We start from the raw sequence: 14623 nt of genomic DNA, 5'->3' as shown, positions 1-14623 counted from the left end.
TGATGTTATTGTATTTCACTGATAAATCTTTTTAAGAACAGCAAAATAGTTTCATTACTGACCAAGCCCCTATCTAATCTAACGAGATAAGTTGAATACGTATGAGGTGTCTTTACCAAGTCCTATTTGGGTTCAAACTATATTTTAGCAGTATGAATTTGATCCGATTACATCATACTACATAGAATATTACAAAGATCCTTCAGTTGTTTGCACAGAACTGTTTTTAAGGTTTGACTCTATTTGAACAAATACTATAGTTTTAAGGTTTTGAAAGGATTTTTGATGCATTCGCTTTTATTACGTAATATTTCATTATATGTGTTAATAGTTTAAATGTTGATAATAGCCGCGCAAGGTACGGTATTGTAATCGCTTTAATTAATCTTCAAACTCCTCCTAAGCCGAACCTTTCCGGAAATTATCGTGTACACATTTCATTCAAGATGTTCACTTGTTTCAAAAATCAAGTTGGCTTATTACATGATAAACTAGGAATTTCAAACAACAGTTAACAAATAATATTTTTACTGTTTCTGACGTGATAGCCTGTTCCACTAGGAAAAATGTATGCCGTCATTAAGCAAATCTTCGGCCAATTTTCCGTTGCATCTCAAATAAATTTCTTGTTTAATTACTGAAACATGAACTTAACATAAAGAGTATCTTGAACACAAACAGAATATATTTTAACTCAAGGGAATCCTACACTGAAACAATCAATTGTCTTTATTTCTTGCCAGCAATGAAATTACATTTTCCAATGGATATAAATTCACAGAACTGTTAATACATATTATCCTCAGCCAAAGCGTAATGGATGTAATGACTTATTTAAAATTTATTGTTTATAATATTATAAACTTAACATATAAATACTTATAAGTAATCTATTTCGCTCCTTTGTAATGAAATAAAGTGTGGTACGACATTAAAATGCTACAGAGACGGAGAAAGCAGCATCAAACTAAAAACAACAATGCATACTATTTCTTGAAAGTTTTACAAAAAGAATTATCAAAATTTGTATACCTTCAATGAAGTGAATGTTAAGAAAAATATCTCTACTGATCCATGTATTTTTTTAAACAAACAGAAATAAATCCTCATGAAATATTGAGCACTCTATATGAGCACTATTTAAATCCAGCAATTTTCAGAACACTTCCATAAAAAGTAGAAATGTAATCCGCACAAATAATTTAATTAAATACAAGATTGAAGACACGTATAAGCAAAGATAAAGTATTGGTGAATATCTGTTTTTTTTTTATTATTTTAAAGACCAATAAAAAGAGAGATTTGCTTCGTAAAGATGTTATCGATATTTAGATATTGGTTAGGACTGCTTTAGAAAGAAAGGTTACAATCGAAATATTTTTTCGCCGAATTTTGATTTAGTGCGTACAATTTGATATTTGTGTAATCATATTTGACTGTTCTCCTTTACACGTATAACTCCTATATCTCTAATAATTTTTGAAAACAATTTTATCGGATAAAATGACACAATAAGGTGTTCAATTTTCTAAACATCCGAATGCATTGTTGTTTTGACGTACAATGGAACATTGAAAAAAAATAAGGAACATTGTAACAAGTAATTTTAACATGCATGCATAAATGAATTTGTGTTGATATATGCCAGTTTGATGACTTTTGGTCGACACAAGAAGATGGGAACTCAAGTGAAATCACAGCAGGGAGCTCTGGATACGAACGACATTCGTTCAGGGCAAAGTTCCCATTTTCATGCTTGATTGTACGGTACATTGAGGACATGCGAACGAAATTGCAGCACAAAAACGAGTCTTTAAGTGGAAGCGAAGGTAAATTAGTTTATAACAGAAACATGATGGAGCTCATAGATCTCAAACAATATTCTCACATTTTACATAATGGGTATATATCATGTCCGTATCAAAAATACGCGATAACATAAGGAATGTAAGTGAAACGTACCCCATACATTTATTCCTATGTTTGTTGTTCACTAGTTTGTAATCACGGCTCGACCGTTTGTCAGTCATCTTTTAATATGCTCTGATGATAACTTTACAACAATCAAATAAATCAGCATTATACATGTCCTTAGATTTACAATAAATTTCATTATGACATAGTATTTTACTCTTGTTGAAATATTGACGAATTATGAAAAATATTGCAAAAAGAGGAAATGACTTTCATTGGGCTTACAATATTTAGGAAGAAGGTTTATATCTTAAACAACTGTGCATTTTAGCACTTTATAGATTGTTTAACATATTTAGCCTAAGAATACCGGCAAAACACTATACTTAAATGTAACAATTCTTAAGGAATAAAATGAATACTACGATCCAATAAAAGACGACATATTTGATGGTTCAACGTTAGACAGGTAAATACTTGTAGTTTTGCTTTCTCCTTTGAATGTGCCTTTGCCAACCCTGTAACGAAGAGGAGAAATTACACGCCTACTCTTTAAACTTGAGTTTTTTTCTTCTTTTATGGCCAAATACTCTTGTTTAAGAACTTCAGCGATGTAGTTTTGCCTTTTTATCAAATAGATTTCAATGACTGAATGTGAAACAGAGCCTGGATATAAAAAAAAGGTTGATGGAATTTAATATGTAAAGACAGTTCAAAATCGTTACTAAATTTCACCATTAAACCCATATTCTCGGATACAAAGCTGTTCGTATAAGTTCATATATGTTGATATATAGTATTAAAGTAATTGTTGATTGCAATATGTATTTGAACACACATGTTTTTCAAAACGTCATATTGATGTAACATTCATTAAAGTGTTCATAGTGTGAGTTTTGTTAACGTGTATAATTTTAAGAACTTTTCTGTCCCCACGTTGTTAATGGTTTAATCTCCCTTTGACATTCAGTGTTGTAACAACTTTCATTATGGTTATAAATAAATATCGAACATTGGACTATATTGTACCATTTAAACATTCATATATAGATACAATATGAGCTTCTTTTCCATTATTATTATATATCACAAAAAAAAACATCAATCGCATATTATGTACACATACATGCATTGCAAAGCAAAATAAAAATGCAAACGTACACGTACATGAACAAGAAACATGTCGTAACCTACGTATGCGGATAGGACGTGTAATGATAGTATACCAATACATTGCACTATTCCGATTAAGCTCGTCGTGTGTTTGATTTGTAAAGGCGAATCTGTATTTTATCTGTAGTGGATTTTTGTGTTTTATTGTGTTTGATTTATGTTTACATCCCACCAGATGACATGGCAAAGAATGTTATGGATTGTAAAACTTTAGTCTTGGAACATGGTGTGGGGAAAGCATTACAGGACATGCAATTTGATGATGAAGACTATGAAAGCATAGTGTATAGTTATGTAGAAGACTTTTTGCACACGACGTACAATGGACTCGATGCTACTGAATTTCAGGTAACATATGTAATATAGGGTTTTATTTATACATAGCATGCATGCATGCACAGTTTTGTTAGTTGCATTTTATCGATTTTTTTAACAATTTTTTATATGACTGTTGCTACTTAAGTAGCTTCTCCACACTTTTATTGTGTATTCCAATCATCCTACACAATGTTATTCCATTTAAAGAAGTTGCGTACAAAATCTCAAGTTTTACAATCACAGTACGCTATGTCGATGAATCGAAAACAACAACTGAGATACGTCTTCTTAAAATTATATTATAAACATGATGAAACTAAAATTTGGTTCTATTATATTGGGGGGGGGGGGGGGGGGAGGCATTAACTATTATAACGACTGAAGCCAAGATTGACAAAAATAAATTTCTTCTTCTGCATGTATATTTTTATTTGTATAAATCACTGACCTATTTTGACTATTATTGTTTTTCGGCAATAATTATTGTCGTTAACCCTTTTAACAGAACAATTCGAGAAAATGTTACATATAACCACAATGCGTATTTGCAAGTCAAGACTTTAGATACAATTCACTAACCACGAATGTATAAAACATGTCAATTTCTGAAAATCAATAACTACAACGGTCTAATGTCTTTGCCAATCACAATGAAATACTAGCTTTTATGAATTCCAATATCATGAACTACACCAAATCATTTCAGATGGTGACAGAGGTCCTCTGGGAGGAAACTTTGCACACGATAAAAGAAACAAAGATTCACCTGGACATTGTTGGCGGTCTTGTTTGTGCTCACTTTGCCCTCGAAAAGGTGTCTTTTTCGTTTGCAGATTATAGATCAATTAACTCCATATGGCCAGAATGCAGCTCATCACTAAAGAACTTTCGAGCGGAAAATCCAAATCATTTCCTCTCTTCAAAAGAACATGGAATTGTAAGTGGGTTTCAATGATGTTGCTTTGTCAAAAAACATTATGAGCCATACCCGGTATAAATACAAAATAATACAATTAATTATACACTTAACATTTATTCAGTCAATGACTTGTCCTATTGGATCCGGGTATTCGATCAAACATACATGCATAGCAAAGGCGTATCAAGTGTCAACTCGAACAGTGCTAGGTTTTTAACACATTCAAAGCAATTCGGTTCGGTTTATTCATAGTAAACTATTTCTAGAGAATTCTCTTTTGCCTGCGTAATACTCCATATACATAAATAACCCTATTTCGTTTACACCTGATAGGTATTTCCGGTTAATATGACCGTGCTGAATATGTTTTCGTCTGGCACATACATGCCAGCTAAATCAAACGCAACATCGCACCACTTCATGATTATCGTATTATGAAGTTATTTAAACAAACAAGTCATGACATCTGAGATGAGAGCAGCTGAATACACAAGTTTTACACCAAAAATGAAACGACTAAAATATAACTATTTAAGTAAATCATTTTCGAGGAACAATTTAGCGTCAACATGGACAGTGTACCCTTGAGTTGTTGTTTTAGATCCAAATAGGAAACACATACTATAAATAATTAATTGCTTCTAGGTGTTTCCAGCGCTATGTTTAATGATCGATAGCTTGACACCAAAGCCAGGCGAACAAGAACACATTGACACATGGAAGCAATGGTTAGATAGGGTAAACTTAGTCCGACCGGTTATTGAGAAAGTGCAAAGTTCTCAGAAAAGTGATTCTGCAGAGGGCAACGCCGTTGTTAATCAGGCAAAGTAAGGTTTGAAACAAAAAATGTTTCGTATAATTACGCTAGCGCTGTCTTTTGTTCTTATAATCAATAACTATTTGATTTAGACAGAAACACTAGCATTGCTTTGACATTTTGAAACATTATGTGTTTTACAAATTAATTATTTACGTGTGTGATTCAATACAAATATGTAATACTCAATTATAATGGCATATGAACACCGATACGTGTTATAAATAATTACTGTTTGATTCAAATAAAAACTTGAAATAATTCAATTAAAGTTGTCAAACTAATTTTAATATGTATCCATACACTTCTTAGATCATACGATAAAGAACTTTGTAATTAGGATAAGAATATGGAAAGTGTCAAAAATGTATGCCTTATTTGTACGACAATATGAATTATCAATTATTTTAGACATACTTGGAATCGGGTTATGGCACTGAAATTGTTTATGCAGCACATTTGCATCCCACTAGATGCTAGCACTGACAGTACGATTACATGGAAACGATGTAGCCTGTTATGGGCTGTAAGTTATTGCTTTTATTGATTGCACAAATTAACAGTTATTTTTGTACTGTGACATACGTTATGTCCATGAACTTGGTTTCAATGTGACTTCTTATTTATTTTAGCTTTTAGAAGGAGACCTAGACTTCACAACACTTCAGTCGTTTGAAAAAATTGAAAGGTATTTGACGATTTGCAACAGAAAGGCTTTCCAGTTCTTTTATGGGTACGTCGAAAAAGTTATTTAAGATGTCAATTAGGATGAATAAAAGCGTTTATTAACATTCAATACATAACAACATATATTCAACAAAATAAAGAAATGCAACAGTATAGGGAGACATTTAACATCTCATTAATCGGTGCATTCACTAATTTGGACCATAATATACATTTTAGGATGTCCTTCAATATTCAGCTCCCTTTTCATTAAAACACACGGAGAGTCAATTTTGTAATTATTATAGGATAGTCAATACATTATAGGTTTAAATGTGTATCGAAAACGTTATTCATACGCTCGCATACACCAATATGGTCAACCTACCCTGAAAATGTTAGGTATTGTATTGAAATAGAGAAACACAACAGATACACGCCATGTAACATTAATCATTGTGTTCAATTGACTTGAACAAACGGCGGAAATTCTGATTTTTTTTTGTGATTTTAATGTGGATGATCAGGTAAACAATTTACATGGTGAAGATGTACGTCCGATGTACGTTTTGTACGTTCCCGATAAAGGTCGAAAACGGTATGTTTAATTTTTAACAAAAGTGCTCTTTTATAAAATTGAAAGCTAAATGCGTAATGGCGTTGTCTTAAAACAAATGTTCTCTGTTTGTTTGTTTCTTACTAGCAAGTGCATGGTTTAATAATGTATTATAATGATGAAGCTTTTATAAATTCTGTATCGGTTAATTATGTGGTGTTTTTTCGCCTCAAAGGAGATTTACCTGGTAAAATAGAACTTTGGTATTGTTATACACACGTTGCAAAATGCAGTAAATTTCAAGCATATTTTAACTTTTCGCAATATATATTCTTAAGAAATAATCTTTCAAGATATCAAAATCGCTGCATCCGCCGTTTGTTCAATCGTTGAACCATTATCTTGGAAATGATGATATAATTATGTATTAATTATATAACTATGTTTAGCGGCAAAATAGATTATAAACAAATGACAAATGCAAAACTGGAGACACACTATATAACACTTAGAGTATTTATCAGTAATAATGAATCGATTGATAAATATCAGATGTAATAATTGTTTTGTTTATACTTGAAAGAAAACAGATTTATTCCAGTATAAATGTGCTTATAATCATGTAAACATCGGCATATGTTGTTTGTAAATCGTTTACGAGTGAAAATACGTTTGCGTATTTTTTCTATATGCAAACGTGTTGAAATTATAATTCCACGTGTATATATTAAAATGTATCCCATTTGGCCACTTAACCCCACCTGCATTTATTTGCAATTAAACGCAAATACCTAAAGGTAAATTTACTATCGATAAAATTTGCCCTATGGATAGTTTATGTTTGATGGAAATACTAATATAAACAGGGGCGATATCGATTTTGGAAAAGTATTGAAGTAGATATTTGACATAATTGCAATATCAAAGAAATAATATTGTTATAAAATACATAATGTTTTATTTAATTTAATATTTTGTCAATATTCCTCGGACATATATTACTTAGAATGTAAGTTACGTGTTCTAAAACAAAGTGTTCGTCTAATTTAACTATTTCCGTTATTGTAATAAGCTTCAAAATATACATTACACTTTTGAAGTTATGATTTATTTTCAATGCCAAATAACGTGTTATAATAACCAGGATCAAATTATCCTCGTTGGCTTGTTACCCAGATACAAATTTTGATCTAAAAAAGCAAATATTGGACATATTAACGCAGCATATGCTAACGAGCAGAAATAAGAAATGAAACATTGAAAATATATTACGTGAATACCTTCGCAGATGTTATCGTCCCCTTTCAGAACTGATTTTAAAAAGTGCACTGAGTGCGAAATTGCAGTTGAAACTCCTCCAGTTTTCCTACCTTGTTTGAAAAGCCATCTACTATGCGACAACTGTTATGAAGATATGCGAGCATTAAACCGCAATCGGTGCAACTTGTGTAACCAAGAATTTTCAGAGGACTGGGAACCTGAGGACATTGAACAAAAACGGTAAATTAAATTCCGTATATATATATATGCATAATGATATAGACGATGATAGCTTGTTTCAGTGGAAGACCGTAATATATCTTTACCGAAAAGGAACCAAAAATTATTCTTCACGAGTGGCGTAGCCTCGAGTATAAATGCATATTTGGTATTCACGAGGTGAAATATATCGCAGTCTTACACTGAAACAAAATTACTTTATTATATGCATACAAGTGGTATTTAAAGACAATTAAAATGCATTTTATGAGTAAAATGAGCAAATCCGTATAAGTAACGTTATTTTGCAAATCTCGTCATTAATATTGTGTTCCAGTCCATTTTTACGCTGATATTTGATTTGAGTAGCAGAACGGGCTTAATTTGAAACTGTGAAATATCATTTTTATTTTACTGATAACATTTTATAAACCATCGAAAAGCATAAAATAACATTACATGATTTTAATAAAGCAGGGGTATGCATTCTATAAAGAATACATGCATTTCTACTGTACTATAATCTTAGAAACTATTTGAATAAATTGCATTCTAGAATATGACACATTAAATCTGTTGTGAATAGTATAGAGTAAATTTGGTCTCGTATACTATCTTCACTAATTACAGTGACGAAAAGCGGAAACTTGTCAATTATCAAGAAAAATGCAATTCCTTCCTGATGGCTGTAATATCACAACTTTGTTTTTTGGAAAACAAAGTACCTTGTCAGAAAGTTATTGAAAAAATATTCGGATATATTACGTGTACGAAAAAGAAGGGGCAAGCACACTTTACAAAGGAAATGTCCATGTTTAACACAGGAATTGACAGGAGCCCAATCTTCAGATCCTACCTCATACAGCTTCTTGTTCGATGCAGGTTTGTATACTACATTGACATATAATTTATATTATGCATATGATCCCGTTTATTGACAATACAAGCGTTTGCTAGTAATTGTTGACGAAATATAACCTTCTTTTGTCATATGAATGATTTCGAACTGTAATGCATACACTGTCGACATGTATTTGATATAAATCGACTGCAGCATGTAACCGATTAACTTGTTATGCATATGCGTGGTTTTAAACGTGTAAAAAATATGTGTAAGAAATTCGTTTACAACATTATACTTGTACGTGAAATTAAACATAGTCAATATTTTGTAATTATTTTATTTTATCATTTTAGTGGAGAAGCCATAACCTCCCATTTGCAAGAGTATTTTGAAAAAGCTTTAGAGTACCTTAAAGGTGACGGTGATGATATTTCGACGACAGATATAACCGAACTGTGCTTACTGTTTATACAGTGTTTTGAGGTACAAGTGTACATAGTAAAATTAATAAAAAAACAACAACCTTTTTTATAAAAGGAAACAAAAAATAACTTAGCATTTAACAACATGTATACATACATATATATATATAACAAATTTGTATATTTGACTGAGAAGGTTATGTTCAATCATTTTAAGTTTTACTTACCAAAACTGTCTATACTAAGGCATACGTTAATGAAATTGTGTAACAGTATTGAATGAATATGAAGTGTGTCACGACCAGCATTGAAACAGATTTTGTTCCGCATGTTAAATGCATGTTTTTAAACCTTTCGTGCTGTGTTTTTTCAATGTTAATTTAAAAGCGAGTTTAAACTGAACACGATTAACTCAGCACACAATTAAAATCAACAATTCATACGCATTAAAACACTTTATTCTCAATAGTTAATAAACATAAATTCCTCTTAATCCGATTAGCGCTATGTTACAGAGTATTTATATACTCTTTGCTATATATACTGTGAGAACGTTATTCAGAAAATAACTGCATCCGGTGTGTTTCTTTAAGGATTCACTTATACAAAAGGCGTTTATGGAGGAAAATAGATCTGCATACGCTGAAGAGTTGCTGAATGGTGCTAGAAAATTCATCAACAATAGCATTCTGAATGTGGATAAAGTATACAGCATTGCGAAAGCTAGACTCGGCTTGCGTTACGTTGCTGATCACATGAATGGAATAGTACAGAAGGGTACTAGTGAATCGCTTTTGTCTGACGCAGAGAGGAGATTATGTACTACAGCAAGTCGTTTGTGTGACGACCAAAAATCGGGACATGCAAGGTAAAATTGTAATTTATTAATTATTTGTTATTAGGTTAATAAATCGGGCTATATTTCCTTCGCCAAATAAAAAATCTATTTATTCATTGAGTATGAGCTTGTTCAATGTAAGTATATGTTCATTGAATGATTAAATGATATAAATGCTGCTTGTGTAAACAATGATTTTTATTATTCACGTTGAATATATTTGTATTGTGTGTGGTTGTATTAAGTTTTAGCTCGTGTCATGTAACTAAATTGTAGTAATCCTCTAGACGGCATACGATCCTGAAATACATTAGAATTTTAATCTTTATAATAAATCAGTGTTTTAATCTTACTTTATCAATGCAATTCACATGCTCATGGAAATTAAATATTTTGTTTGGTTACATGAAAAATGCAGCTAATGCATGGGCGATATTACATCACTTTTTATTAATTACAGAATTTATTGATTATTTTTTTCTTAATTTGATAAACAAGATCAGTGTTGTTTTTTTTATTAATTAAAGTAAACGAGTTTAATAGTTTTCGTATTTAATGACCATGAATGTGATATTCTATATATGTATACCATAAATACGTATTTTATAATTAGAGTGGTAACTACATGAAGCGTCACCATATATCTTCGTTATAAAGCGCCCAAATTATCTACGCTATTCATTTATGACGTCACATGAACAGTTATGACACTAGGTATGCTTCGAAACATTATGTTAGAATGATGGACACGTCATTTTTGGTATAATAATGTAAACAACAGCGCATAGTTACTTTATATGTTTAATATTATTATAGGCGATTTCTTGTCAAGTACATGTGCAGAACTTATGGACTTGATAGTTACATGACGTTATGTGATTCAAATGCAGACGTTTTGAAATGGATTAAGATACACGAGGAGAAGGTACATTTATAATTATTTACCAACTTACCTGACAGAACAAACATAGAAACCTATCGCATTCATATTTTCAATCCAGTGTAATTTGTAAACGACACCATGAAAAGATTTTATTACGTTTTATTTTTACCACCATACTTATATCTTTCTTTCTTGGCACATTAATGTCTTTGAATCGGCTTACAGCTGAAACTTCTGGTTTAATGATGCATATGTCGCATAACATAAATCGACCAATTAAAAGAACAGTCAACAAAACAGTCAATAACTAGTATACCTTTAACTAGTGTTCATAATGTTTTCAGAACATAATCTCCGTAGACCGATTTCTCGTTTGTGGTGAGCCATACAAAGAAGTGCGAAAATGCCTTTTAAGCTTTCTGCACGGCGAGAGGAGTTTAGAAGACACATGGCGTGACGTTTCGGTATAATTATGATCTTTTTTACATCAAAACAACGTAAGGGTAAAATGGTTATGTGGCGTTATTTTTATTCATGCATGCTTTATTAATTTGCCTTTATTCGAAATCATTCAATGGTTTTTGCATACGAATTTATTATGTTATAGACATGGCATCTATAACATAATTAATTCATGCAATCAGGTAGATGCTTTGGTCATAGTTAGTTAAATACAACCATAATGATAGTTGTTGTATAGCAAAACTGTATCATAACTAAACTGGCTCTATTTCTATTTGTTAGAATATATATCGCTAAAAATGTGTTAAAAGCATCTAAGTTAGAGGCAAATGTCATTCATTTGTAATATTACGGCATTGCTTGGTGGTAGCGGTAAAGGATGCAAACGATAAGGGTTCGATTGCATTTTTGTACAGCAAAACCATAGTCGTCATTAAATACAAATTGTTTTCAACTCTTCCGGTGGAAACATTTATAAGATCACCAAAAGCTTTCTAACTAGCACATTGTCTAGACTCGTTAATAACATATGTGTATGATATGACTCGCAACATATCATATACACATATTTAAACTGTGTTTCCTCATATTTCTTTGCAGGCAGTTGAAACAGATTCCAGTCTGCGTGACTTGTTCGTGCAATTATCTGTAGTTAAGGAGGTGACGTGTGTCCTCATCGATGAAACAGTTAAAGAAGTATGGAATGCATGCCATTAAAGAAAATGTACTGCGATCAGTCGTTGATTATTTTGATAAACCTTTGACTTCATCTTTTTTGAAACGTGATAAAAGAATTGTCTGAAATATATATCAATTTCACTCTTATACATCTAGTTGTACAAATGCTTCATTAACTCAACAGAGTCACAACATAATTGTAATATTAACTTGTTGAAAACGACAAACAAGTACTTATGGATGCTTTCAATCAAAGGTTTAACATGATTAGAATGTTTTGTTATTTGAAAGTTGATGATTTGACAAAATATACTTAGTTTTTAAATTTGTTCAGATATGAAATGGATGCTTTAAGTTATGTCAATTCTTATATTTCAAAATAATGTTCATTGGCATTGTTGTCAATATCAGGTTCTCAATTGCATGTAGGAGCATTGGCAGTATTGAACATGTCTTCAATTGTTTTGAGCTGAGAAAATGTCACCATATCAAAGGGTGTAATACGTTATTGCTAAATTAAATTGCCATATAATTAACACTTATCTATCAATATTATATGCAAACTCAAATCCCTACCCTCCACATATTATTTGGAAATTGTTCCTCACCAAAAAGTCGGTTTCCGGCTGAGCAGATTTCTTTCACCGTTTCAAGGTCTTTGTAACAGCCAAGGGCGGTCTTTATATTGTTGAAAGGCCGAAGGTTAAATAAAGGATTTGCTTAGTAATAACGGTTTTCTGTTTCTTTAAGCGAGTTCAGCAGCTGACCGACTTCATTGAAGGGGATAAAGCTTCGGAAACAAAGGTAAATGCTATTTAACCTCTTTATAACGAAATTGAATTTGAATATTGTTATAATGTTCTTTATTATTGCCTCTCATCCAAAGATCGTGCGTTGTTATCCTCACCAATTGCACGTTCACTTGGAAACAACCCTCAAAAACAGGCTTTTAGTAGTTGGTCTCGAGAACGATTGGTTTTAGACTATAGCGGGTTTAATGAATGTATTCATCAATTAATATTGTGGAATATTGCAGTAAGGATAATAGAGAAAATCGAAAATAATTTTGACTACCAGAAGGCGAGTAGTTCTTCGACAGAAATAGTATAGTCGCTATATTCGGTTCATCATAGAAGTAACATATCAACACATTTGTTATTTTCAATGAGTTGCTTAAAGCATTTCTATAGGTAGCAATGCTTTTAAACAGACAAGGACATTTTTAATAAAATATTAACAATTGTTCTCTGTTTACACAATAACATTTACTTCCGCTGGACAACTTTAAATTCATTGCAATTCGCAAAAAAGTACCTGAACATGCGGATTAAAATCTTAATTAAAGTAAAACAGAATCAATAATTTTAGCATAATTATATGCTGATGGATTTCGCCATGCTACTAATACTTATCCATCGAACACGGTACGTTACAAGTGTAATGACTTCTAAACAGTTTATATTTTTAGTTCTATTCTCTGCTTAACAAAGTTGATTTTGTGGTTTATGCTTCAAAACCATTCTTCGAGTTTGTACATATGTTTTCCTTTTTTAATCACACTGTTATTATTTTAACTACAATTCATAAAAATTCTTTTAAATTTTTTAAAATGTTGTTTGCACATATTTTTTTCATAAAGGAGAGTTCACTGAAGGTATTGAGAAACGAAATGCAGCCACAGATTCTACGCATAAAGGCTGATGAAAGTGTTAAAACAAAGGGTGTTAAATGCCTGATTATACACTTTTTACAAAGTCTGGAGAATGTTCAATGGGCAGGAACCTTTATGTACACATTTGTTTTACTTTCGAAAGCGGAGAGAAAAATACAGGTTTGAATTTGAATTACTTTATCAGGCAATGCCGACACTTTTGCTACAAACGTAAAATGAAAATATTATTTGTGAATAGTGTGCGAGTACTGCATTATAATATAATGTTATTAATTAGGTCTTTTCATACTGGCCTAGGTATTTGTCAGAGGTTAGCTGTATTTGCCTGCCAGAAAAGGCAAAGGCAAATACAGCTGACCGAGGACAAATAACTTGGACAATATGAAATCACCTAATTAATAAGTATTTTAATAATTATCTATTACCATTTTGGTTAAAAACTTTCTAATAACTTACCTTTAGTTCACATTGAAGCCGTATTTATCCCTTATTCATTCATAGTGTCTGCTTTTCCAGACTTCACTTTGCTGATCTTGACATGCATCCTTAAATTGACATTGCACATACTTATGAATAATGCACTGTACATTGTAAGGAAGGATGTCTTTTCGTCTTTATTTCGTAAATAGTTTGCCAAAACGTCAAATGTTTCACCTTCGTAGTCCATTTTGTCGGTGTACAAAATCATAATAGTCGTTAAATCCACCAACGGGTTAAATACAACTCTAATATCAAACCGTACAAAGTGGTTCAATCATTCAGTAGGTTCAAGTATTCCAAATAGGTTTATACGAAGCACAATTTTTCAAAACAGTCCGAAAACGGACAACAAAATGGCTACCTTTAACACTAATTTCCAGCATATTTTTAATATTAGGCGAGTTTCGACCACCAATGAAAATGACCCATTTCTCAGATCCTATATAAGGCGAGTTTTGTAGCAAATCAAAACGGAGGAAACCCATGTTAGCCGAGTTTTGTT

At 31.7% G+C, this 14623-nt stretch overlaps 1 protein-coding gene across 1 annotated transcript in view; it reads left to right on the top strand.

Moving 5' to 3' along the window:
* The window catches only part of LOC128204603 (E3 ubiquitin-protein ligase RNF213-like), a 100577-nt gene that overhangs the window by 66274 nt on the left and 19680 nt on the right, over positions 1-14623 (top strand). Inside the window, exons 48-57 of the mRNA XM_052906007.1 lie at positions 1649-1829; positions 3263-3435; positions 4112-4342; positions 4970-5151; positions 9040-9169; positions 9702-9976; positions 10763-10871; positions 11174-11293; positions 11892-11987; positions 12720-12773. Coding sequence (XP_052761967.1) covers positions 1649-1829; positions 3263-3435; positions 4112-4342; positions 4970-5151; positions 9040-9169; positions 9702-9976; positions 10763-10871; positions 11174-11293; positions 11892-11987; positions 12720-12773 — 1551 coding nt within the window. The remainder of the gene's footprint in view (positions 1-1648; positions 1830-3262; positions 3436-4111; positions 4343-4969; positions 5152-9039; positions 9170-9701; positions 9977-10762; positions 10872-11173; positions 11294-11891; positions 11988-12719; positions 12774-14623) is intronic.

Source organism: Mya arenaria, chromosome 10, assembly GCF_026914265.1.
Source record: "Mya arenaria isolate MELC-2E11 chromosome 10, ASM2691426v1".
NCBI lineage: Eukaryota > Metazoa > Mollusca > Bivalvia > Myida > Myidae > Mya > Mya arenaria.
This window is presented reverse-complemented; position numbering and strand designations above follow the sequence as displayed.